The 12,021-nt window shown below is 26.5% G+C and overlaps 1 protein-coding gene across 3 annotated transcripts in view; it reads right to left on the minus strand.

The window, feature by feature from the left end:
- Positions 1-446: 446 nt before the first annotated feature.
- The window catches only part of LOC122715464 (lateral signaling target protein 2 homolog), a 50,191-nt gene continuing 38,616 nt past the window's right edge, over positions 447-12,021 (minus strand). The window contains exons 3-7 of one of the 3 annotated variants that reach the window (XM_043937683.1): positions 11,114-11,470; positions 7,007-9,342; positions 6,407-6,687; positions 5,767-6,063; positions 447-2,455 (exon numbers count right to left, since the gene is read on the minus strand). In XM_043937683.1, the coding sequence (XP_043793618.1) occupies positions 5,783-6,063; positions 6,407-6,687; positions 7,007-9,342; positions 11,114-11,470 (3,255 nt within the window). In that variant the 3' untranslated portion in view covers positions 447-2,455; positions 5,767-5,782. Of the gene's footprint in view, positions 2,456-5,588; positions 6,064-6,406; positions 6,688-7,006; positions 9,343-11,113; positions 11,471-12,021 lie in introns of those variants that run through there. The other 2 variants (XM_043937684.1, XM_043937682.1) reach the window with 2 other exon arrangements.

Genomic DNA, 12,021 nt, shown 5'->3' on the forward strand with positions numbered 1-12,021 from the left:
ATTACTCTGAATAATTATTATTTTTCGTTGCATTACATTACACCCTAATACTCCTTAAATAATTCTATACGATCGAACAAGCTGAGCCGTTTTGTTTCTTCCTTTTTTTTTTTTTTATAAAAATCCCACGTTAAAATATTTGAATTTAAAAAAAAAGAAAATGATATTAAAAAAAATTACAAAGAAAATACAGCCAATTAGTTTAATCTCATAATAACAGTAACAATAATAAAATAATAATAATAATAGTAATAATAATAGTATAGTAATAGTAATAGTAATAATAATAATAACTCTGAAATATAAATTTCAATGAGGAAATTAAATATAAAAGATGATGGAAAATAAAACGTCTAATTTCATTTCAAAATATTTATAAGTATATCCAAATACATTAAAAAATTAATTGTTATCCTTATAAACAAAATGTTATTCTTAATTAAAAAGATATGTAATAAGAGATGCACGAAAACATTAAATATTTTTTATATTCAAATTATTTGTAATCTTTTCTATATCTAATTTCCTCCATTTTTGTTGAATTTTTATGTATGTACTATAATATAAGTGTCTCATACAAAGACACTACCCTTGTTTATCGATATACCAAATTATTAATGTTACAGAGGAATTTGTACATAAGGTTACATCATACTTTCGTTAATCAAGATAATAAGAAATAAATTTTTAGATAATTAAATTCAATCAATTTCAAATATATTAATTGTGCGAGAAATTGTAAATTATAATACGTGGTCTTCGTACCTTTGTTGTCGCAAATCGAATAAAGTCACGCAATAAAACTGACATACGACACAGAGTTGGGCACGGTTTCTACGAATATTCATTTTAATTACTTATAAATCAGTCATAAGAAATTAATATATCAGTCAAATAGTACATATCAAATAGTACAACAAGAACATAAAATTCTTCACATTACCCTTAAAAAATGCTTATCTAACGTTTTTTTTTATAAAACGAAATAAAAGATAGTTCAATTATAATATCAAATATCCTAAAACATGAACACAAAATAAATTTCAAAATCAAAAAAGCAAACACTTCTATTTTTGTAATTTTTTCATTTTTAATAGCCTATCATAAAATTATTTGATCAACTATTCCATTAAAACATATTCTATAATAACATTCGAAGAAATAGATAAATTCAAAATCAATTTCTTAGTAATCAACCAAAAATATTGCCCAACCCTTCCGCAATTAGGAAAAGCACAATCGCTCGACTCAGCAGCAACTACGGCGAATCATAAATTTATTACACGATATCTGGAACGGCCTACAATCGAAAACAGTCTTTTAAATCGAAATCACATTCAAAAACGGTCCTCAATCGAAAAGCGGCGGTTGTCTTTAATCGAAACAGTCTCTGAACCATTAATTCTCGTATTTGTAACAAATAAATTACTGATAAATTCCTTTTCGTGATATCGTAAGAATAATTTATTCAATTACGATTCCATTTTTTCCAATAGTCTGTGTCGATTTTCTAAAACTTGTACTTGCACGAGAGGATCACGTTGAATCAGAAGAAAACTTATTGTCGCATAAATTTGGCACAGAATCTAGTAATGCCGCTGCATATGTATTATATGCTTCGAAAAATCATCGAATCATAGGCCATCCAGTGTGATGCTATTAAATATCGCCCTTTAAAGCTTCCGTATTAATCCATTGTTAAACGATTTATATTATATCACGATTCGCCAGCGTGTGTGCTTCAAATGCCGGTAAAAAACAGAAACGCTTTTTTTCACAATCGTTATATGGTTCATTATTTTTGCACGCTCGCTTGCAAGTTTACGCTATTTACACCAACAGTCATTAGACTCGAGTAAATTTATACTCAATGTCTTTTTAAAGAAAGAAGAAGTAGAGCAATAATTTCTTTTTTCCTTTCTTCGGAAAACACGTATATTCATAGTGGAAGAAATGTAAATGCGGTTGTTATACATTTGATCAACAAGTAATGATACAAATATAATATACTAATATTCTAAGTACTTTTATATCTCGTGAGAATTCAAAAAGTTCATAATATACATCTATATATGGACTTAAGTAAGATTTTATGATTTGCAAATTTTTCAGAATTTCTGCAAAATTCTTCACATCGACATTTATCGCTATAATTTCTTCCACCATAAATATCGATACAAACGTATCTCTTCTCCAAACGAAAGAGCTTCATTGGTAGAATATCATAATAATTTTAAAATAATCACGGCCCGCTTATCGCTAATCCAATCGTTTATTTGATATTAACATTTAGAAATTGTTATTTCATCATTATCGCTGGGAAAATGTTTGATATAATGCACAGTTAAACGATTTTAGTTGTTTTTTTATCTTCAGTCTATGATTATTATTCCCATTTTTCATTGATTTCCATAGAGTCCTTAACGCCTTTAATTATTTAAGAATCTTGTGTTTCCTAAAAACATATATTCCAAAATTAAATACATATATACATATATATGTATACATATATACATGTCTGTTTTATGTAAATAATAATAAATAATATCTAAATAATAAAAACAGTGAAATAATATGAAAAAAACTAAAGAAAATATTTTTAAAAGTTATTTGATATAATATACATTCATAGTTTTTTTATAGATTTTTTATAGATTATGGATCATATGAAATGATATTCATTTCTTTAAATGGAAATATATAATTTTTAATGCAATCCATACAGTTTGTTATTTCTTACAAAAAAATATTGAACTATTTGTATTATAAAATCATTAATTTAAGACATATAATTTGAAATTTATAAAACTTATTGTAAGAAAAACAAATAATACATGCACTTTGTTTTTCATATCTTAAAAATTTTAAATTAAAATATCTCCAAAATAAAAATTTTTCGATATAAATATTTTTTTATAGAAAGTAACATGCTATATTAATTAATGCAATAAAAATTATATATCTATTAAATTGAAATTGATTTTCATGTTATCTTATATGCTAATCTATAGAAAAACTACTACTGTGTAATATATCTCTTTATATTAAATAACTAGTACAAAAATACTTTTTTTCACATTTTTTTCTTAAAAAATATTTTATTATATTTATATAAAACAGACCTATATATATATATATATACAAACATTTCTATTTTATAATATATATATATAATATCAAAATATTTTTTTAGTTTTTATAACTATATAGACTGCGACATTTTTTTGGTCCAAGCAAGACTTAAATGATCTTATATATGTATAAAGAAAGGCATGCAACATGGTCACTTTAAATAACTGATAAATTATTCCTTGTATGAGAAAATATTTCAAATTTATACAAAAATTCTAGTGTAAAAGGGCAACTAATTTAACGTTATTAATTTTTAATATTTTTTTTAAAATAGAAATTTAAAAGATATATGAAGATCAATTTTTTTTTAATCAAAATCATATATTTTTTAATACATTATATTACTTTTTATTATACTAAATTTTAATTTTTATTCATAATTTCATTTAATAATTTAGATAATATTTTAACTAATCATGTAATAAAATTAATTGTACTATGAAAAAAAAAATATGAATAGAAAAATTGCTTCACATGCTATTAATTTTTCATATGATAAATTTATTATTTATTTTTATAAAATTGAAGATAAAATATTTTTTATAATAACAATTATTTACACTAAATAATAAGAAATTTATTAAAGTCATTGTATTAAAAATATAAATTTTAAGTAAAAAAACAGATTTTCAAATTTCCTTTTCACATTCATTCTGCAAAAAAATTAATAAATTGTGTTCCCTTTTGTATTACTAAATTATTTAATAAAATATTTTTTCATACAATAAATAATTTATAAATTGAATTATGTATAAAAATTATTAAGTTAAAATAAATTATCAGTTCTAATAATAAATTTCATAAGAACTTTTTTTTTATATATTCGTTTAATTTTTTACAAAGATTAAATAATATATTTATTATATTGGATATTTTTTATTAAATTAACAAATTATTTTATAACAAATATTTTTCTATTATTTATAGATTTTAAATAAAATGTACATCCCAACTCTCAAAATATCTTTATTTCAAAGTTTCAATAAATTTTTACACTATAAAACTTTATTCCCACTTGTTCCAAAACTCGCTATATCCAATATAGTTTAAAAATGACTCAAATAATAATTTTCTATTTTTCAAAATGATTTGATTCAATCCAACCGAAAATATTAATTATAATTATTGCATTAAGATATGTTGTAAAATGTAGACATAACTTCGCAAAAAAATTTAAAATACAAAAATAATAATAAATAAAAATATTTTAATTTCATATTTAAATCATACTGTATATTGTTTAGAAAATTATTAAAAACAATTATTGTATAACATTTATGAATTGTTGTTATACATTAATAATATTATACATGAGATATTTACTATGAAGTCAATATTTTAAAATACACTGTATTACTTAATAAATACTGTATTACTTACAATTAAATGTGTAAAAAATAAATATTTGAAGTTATATCTAACATTTTACATATTATAAATAATAATATAAAAGAAAATGAATAATACTTATACGAGTAAAATACAAAAACAAAAAAAATTAAATTGTATATATCTATATAAATGAATATTTCAAAAGGAAAAAATATCAAAATTCAAATGGAACATAAATGGAAAGAAATGAAAAATAAAGGAAAGAAATAAATAAGGACAATATACAAAAAATATTCTGTATAATATAATTACACGTGTTTTAAGTGAAAAACAACAAATGTTTATCTTTTTTTTTAATTTTTTTTCTTTTTTATTTTTTTTGTTTGTTTCTCAATATTTTCATCTAAGCACGTAAAAATTGAATGTGATACAACTGTTTCTGGAAATTAATTCCTTAAAACATTCTATTATGACGTGTAAAAATATTAAGATTGGCATCGACATATAATTTATAATCTTATGATTTTAAATGCTTATACAAATCAGACAATCAAATAGTATCAATATTCTTTCAATTTTCATCAATTTTATTCAATCAATTTTCAATTAATTTTTAAGAGGAATGATAAATAATTTGTCATTTGAAAGAGATCAATTTAAAATTAAACTGCTTGTCATTTGAAAATACAATTGTCATTACAAGAAGATCATATTAATTAATGATATAGAAAAAGCATTAGAAAATTTAAAAAAAATATTAGAAAAAAATATGAAAAATAAATTTATAGCAATTTACATTAAAAAAAAAAGAGGAAAAAAAAAATCTATATATAATATAAATATAAATATAAATATAATAATCATATATTATATTATATTATATTATATTATATTTTATAATTAAAAATAAAGGAACATTATCAAATTTATTTAATTTCCGAAAATACAAAAACTTATGTTATAAAATATTTCATACTATCTTAAACTTAATGAAAATCGAAAGAACACGATCAAAATATTTATTAATATACTTTATGCTTTTGTACTTACGTACAAAGATATATATATATATATATATATAGTATGTATTATGTCATAAATATACTTATATTATACAATTTATGTCGGGCCTAATTTTTCATTCTTCAGAAATAAAAGAGAAAATAAGAAACAAAATCTAAAAAAAGTCATTTATGATTAGAATGAAAAAGAACGAATTCAACGATTCACGGACGCGCGACAGGCCTTTGTTTAAATACCAATATAAACAATTCATTCCTTAGAAACTCTCTCGTCACACACCTTATTCAGATAAAGTTCAGCTTGCTGATGTCACTGAAGACACCGTAAACGGCGTCACTTGATAGAGAAAACACCTGTTGCATACCCTGACAGGCTTCGTATGCCCATAACGAGGGAGGGGAACGTTATTACTGCTGCAACGGCCGCAGAACACCTTGCCGCAATTTCTGCAATGATGTCTGCGTCTTACCACCGTGAATCCAGCTTGACATGCCATGCAACGGGGCGCATCATTGTCCGGGATCCAAGCTGGTGCTCTTTCTACACATTCCTCGCCACGTTCCGTTATGGAGGATGCTACAAAAAAAAAATTAAAATTGTATTTGAAAAAATATCAGATTTTGATGTCGCATAATTGAATTTTTATAATTGAATGATGTCTTTTAGACATAAATTAAGTGGCAGAAATTGAATAATAATAAAAAGCTTAGTTTTCTTTCAATCCAAGCATTTAAAGAAATTTAAATGTTCACATTTCGATGTGACATTATTTATATGATTAGATTCAAAAGGATTTTGTTTTAATAAGGATTTTCTTTTAAGCGATTCCTAAGTATCTATAAAGGGAATCTTGAGCAAATGAATATTTTATATATAATTTGTAAAAAATTGAATTTATGTAAAAGGAAGCAGTTCATACTTGTGTTATGGTCAGTTGTAGTAGTTTCTTCCAAATCATCCTCATATTCTTGTAACAAATCTTGTCGATCATGATTGGTAGCTGTATCGTTTATCGGACTTACAGGATTTTCAGATACTGAACTTTCATCCTTCATTTCACCATCTTCCACAGTTTGACTACTATTCATAAGGAACACACATTTTAAAATATTACGTAGATCTGATGCAAAATTCGTCTGTAACTGGTCTGCCACACCAGCTATACAAACAAATAAACGGTGGACAAGATCCTCAGACGATCTGAAGAGAAGAAGAAAAATTATTAATCAAATAATGTAGAATATAAGAGGAAATATATATATATATATATATAATAAATTTAAGAAAACTAATGTAAGTTTTGTATAAACAAAATAAAATATTTAATAATTTTCTAAAACTATAACAATTATTAATGATAATTATATCAACTTTAAAATAAATGTAAGTACAAATGACGCATAATTTTCTTCCGATTCTAAACAATAATTTTTAATTAATAATTTTAAAAAATCCAATATTCAAAAATTTCCAAAGATTACCATATAATAAAGAATACACAAAGGATTAAGAAATTTACCGAAATTTTGCTCGAATCTTATAATTATTTGCAATCTCAGCAGCTTGCATTGCCAATGCTATTTCCTCGTCATCCTGGCAATCACTTTGAAATTCACTAGTCTCCGAGCTTGAATCACAACAACTCGAACAGCTCGAACTAGATCCAACATCTGGTTTATGAGCCAACATATGATCCGAATTGATCGACTGTGTTCCTTGAACCGTAGATGCGTTCATCAGTCTCACGGTTCGTGTAGCTCTTTGCGTGTTATTGTCTTTTTGCACATATGATACAGGTTGCGTCAGGATAGGTGAGCTCGGCTCGTTCGACAAACCGCTTTTATCCGTTCTTGGTCCCAAACCATCATTCATTAATTCATTAGGACTTCTGTTTCCCAATTTCCTCTTAGTCTGTTCCAATCTAGGATTAGTTCTTTCATATTTATCCCTTTTATCATAGTCTCTTCTTTTCATTCTAATAATTTGTTCTGACCTGGATCGTCTATAATCTAAAAGTTTTCTATTTTGCGGCGATAAATTTCGCTGAGGTCTAGAGATTATACTACATTTCCTCTGTCCGGATCCAGGTGTGCTACGAGTTTCAAAGTGTTGTAATCTTGGACTGGCGTGAGGGCTATGGCTTCCAAAGTTAGGCATTTTTCTAGTGTTCTGACTGGGATGCAGGCTAGCCCCATAACTGATCAATCTAGGATTTAAGCAACGATCTGTCGAGTTTGATCTGGAACGTTCCGTGCTTGCCGATGATCGTAAATTTTGGAAATTTTGTATCCTACTCTCTTGTATTCCTTGATGAAGTTTTTGTCCATTTCTTTCGTGCTTGCGTTGATGCCGTCGTTTTTGTTTCTCGTCCTTCATCTTTCTCGACGTCGTGATCTTATCCTGAGCGTATTGCTCGATCTTTGTACCAATTTTTTCGATGTTCTGCGACGTAGAGGGGCAGTTCTCGCATTTCAAATCACTCCAGAATTCTTTTCTCGAAGTAGACGCATCGATACTTAAATTCAAGTTCTCCCAATTCTCGGAATAGTTGATCTGAAAACTGGATTGGTTTGAGTCACAAACAGAAATATGCCCATTCCCGTACGCGACTCCAACGAATTCCTCATTTGTACCATCAAAATTCGACGATATTCGTGGAATGTTCTTCGCGACCTCCGTGTTGGCCGCGTGCAGATTATGCACCTCGATCGAATGGTCCAATGATGCAACCGTTTTCACGCTCCTTAAACTACAAACGCAAGAGTTTTCCGATATCGAACTCTTTCTTTTCGGTGAATTCAAATTAGAACAAGAATAGCTAGTGTTCTCTTGCGTATCTTCGTCGCCCAAGCCCTGTTCGTCCTGTTGAATCTCATTGGCGAATGTCTTCTTCTCTTCAGGACTTTTATCGTATAAACTGGTATTCTCCGACGAGATCACTGTGCAAATTCCCGAATCAGTCTGCTCAGAAATTTCGTTCTGACATTCTCCATCTAACAATAGATTCGACAACGTTTTATTCGCCTCAGAGATGAGCTTTTTCGAATCCAAATCGGGCAAAGAGTTTTGTATGTGGACCGTCTCACCAGTTACGTTGTTCTCGTGTGAAACCTGATTCAGTAGATACTGAGTTTGAGGAATTTCGATGTTATCCGAGCTACCTAATATCTCGGTGATGTCCGAGGTGATGAATTCTTCTTGCTGTTTGTGCAATTGTTCGCCGCATCTATTCTCGTTTACATTCGAAATACTGCTCTCCGGAACGACTTGTTCCGTGACGGAATTCACTATGGAAACAGGAGCCGCGTTACATTCTATTCTTCTCGTGCAAGGATTATCATCGCAAGATAACCGACTATTCGTGTTCGATGAACTAGAAGGTTTTTTAACATGATACTGCACTTCGTCACCAACACTATCACGTTCACTGGATGTCCTCGCGCTACTATTACACCTTACAGTCTCCTCGTACCCGTTCACGGATATGTTTAACCGATTAGGCCCAGTTTCCACGATCATTTCGCGGCTCTCCTCCTCCTGATCGCTATTCCTCTCCACCAACCGATTCTCCTTTTCTAATATTTGAACCACATCGTCCGCCACCTCATCCATGTTGTTCCCTGTATTCTTCGTCACAGTGTAAAAATCTACGATGAAGTCTTTGCAGTTCGGGTAACCGGTATAAAAATTGTGAACAAATTCCTCCAGATCGGGGATATCCTGGCACGTGGACGATTTCGATGATTGCGTGATAGGGCCTGACGGCTCCTCGTTCGAGCAAAGCAGTTTCTCCAGCATGTAGAGCTCGCGATTGTTCAACGTCCATAGAAGCTCTCTTATTTTTAGAAGAAGCGACTGGAACGAAAAAAGAAATATTTGTTTATACTTTTGAATGATTTTTTGTTTTATTTTTTAATAAAATTCTTATTTTTATTTCGTATTCATTTTCTTCTTTTTTTTTTTTTTTTTGAAATTCAATCCATTTAAAATATTTTTTTGTTGGTTTTTGAATGGATATTTGTATGTAATGATCTTGAATTTCTTTCTGAATGAGAAACAAAAAAAAAACTAGTATTATTATATGTGCATATAAATTAAAAAATAAACTTATCTTTATATTCTATTCTTGTGCTGCTTCTTGTGCATTCATTTATAATTTAATCACGAATCTAGAAGTTACTAAAATTATTTTAAAGATAGAAACCAGAATTTCTCATTATTATAAAAGTAGATTGAATTTTTAAATTATATATTCTTTAAAATATTCTTAAAACTTCTGAAATTTAGTTTATATTTAACGTTGAATTTCATCAAATTACCATTTAATCTTTTACCAATACAGACATTACACAAAACTTAAAATTAGTCTTCTTTTTAAATTTATACTTTAAAACTTTGGAACACTGTTGCAAAGTAATTTTTTATTTCCATTTCTTTAATACTAGAACTACTTATAAAAGATTGTTATTTTATTAAAAGAAATTAACATCAACTTTTATTAAAATGTATATATGATTATATAATACTATTTTATTTTCATTAGAATAAATTTATTTTTATTGTAGTGACTTCAATAATCATCTATCTATAGCATATTTGGCGGGTTGACAGTGAGTTGACAGTGATGTAAATCAATTTTTTTAGGATTTAAATTTATCATATATTTTGAGTCTTAAGAGCATTATTTGTTTAATTATATTATTAAATATTAAATAATTAAATGATATTAATTAATTATAAAATTTAATTTTAATGTTAAAGGTTAATTTCATAATATCAAAAGTATTGAATTTCTCATAATTATTAGATTATTGCAATTGAAATGATCAAATCTTACAATTAGTATGAGTTTTAATACTTATACTTTATTAAAAATAATAATCAAAATTTGATTTAGCAAATTTAATCTTGTCCATTGAAAAATAAGATTAAAATCACTATACTTATGATTTGATTAAATAATTTGATTAATTTGAATATTATTAATAATTATTTTTTATGATTATAATTTATCATTAAATAATTTTTTACATTAATGAAAGATATTTTTAATAAAATCTTTTTCAATCTAATTGAATCTTTTATATATATTTATGCTAAATTTTTGAAGTAAAAAACATTTGAATTTGAATATAGTTCATTGCAATATACTTCTTACTTCTTTATAATAAAATAATATTCATCTAATTTAAAATTTTAATTGATGTGCAACAAATATTATTTAACAGTACATTTAATCACTTATTTTCGAATAGTTTTACAAATTAATAAAAATGACTATTTCAACAACATAATAATATGAGACAAATATAATTTTATTACGAATATAGAACAATAATGAATTGACAAAATTATAGTTATTAATCCACAATGTAATCTTCCAGAATCATTCATAGTTGATACAAACCTTATGTGTTAACATAATAATAAGATTAACTTGTTCCAATCTTCTTCATTTCAAAAAGTAATAAAAATAAGATATACATTACGATCGATAATGTTCTAGCGTTCTCTCTAATCACAATAATTGGTATCATAATCAAATTTTTATAAAATCTGTTAATTAACAGATAAGTGACTGTTAATTATAACTCGTTTATAATACGTATTGCGTTCTTCTCCTTACCCTGAAAGGTCTAAACACTTCGCTGATGTTGTCAGGGGAATTGAGGCACAAAGGGCCTCCAGGCGGAGCCAAGAGGCCAGAAACAATCGCCAAACGTGGAATAGTAAACATCAGAGCTGGCTCGTAATTATCCACGTCGGCTTGGCTGAGCAATCCACGTTCGAGAGCTCTTTGCAGCGTCTCCGAAAATAAAACGCACACGAGTTCCTGCTGCTCGTACTCCTTCGTCGATTTCACCGGCACCATCACGCCTACGTAACATAGCTCGAAATCGGCGAACAACCGATCGAAGATTTTCAGCGACTCGATCAACTTCTCCAGGGATGGATCCAATGGATTTTGCGTTTGAGAAAGATACTGGTGAACAGAATAATTAAATAATTAGTATTTTTGGTAGAAAATACTTGTTTTTTTAAATTATATTTTTCTTAATCTTCTGTAATATCTTAATTTTTAAATAAATTTTAATTTTTTATATTTTCTTTTTATTAATTATTAATTTTTTATTAATTTTTAGTAATTTATTTTTTATATTTTCTTCATAAAAATTTTGGTTCATTGAGTTCAAATTGAGCAATTGTTATGGAATAAATGTAAACGTATAATGTAAAATTAGATTTTTAATATTATAATATTAAAAGAAATTGTAAAAAAAGAAAAATTAAACGTAATGTTTCATATTTTAAAATTTATTTGAAAAATTTGTTACAAATATATTAATAAATTAATATAGTACGTTCCATTTTTTTCAATATTTTTTATAATATGAATTTTCACGAGTTTAATTTTGAATTTAAAAATATATTCAATTCAATGAAAAAATATATCTATATAAAACAAAATGGAATGATATTTCTTTTTAATGACATTTAACATTATTGAATATATGAATTATTAAAAAATATAAA

The sequence above is a fragment of the Apis laboriosa genome, unplaced genomic scaffold (genome assembly GCF_014066325.1).
Source record: "Apis laboriosa isolate Shangri-la unplaced genomic scaffold, ASM1406632v1 scaffold35_cov144, whole genome shotgun sequence".
Taxonomy (NCBI): domain Eukaryota; kingdom Metazoa; phylum Arthropoda; class Insecta; order Hymenoptera; family Apidae; genus Apis; species Apis laboriosa.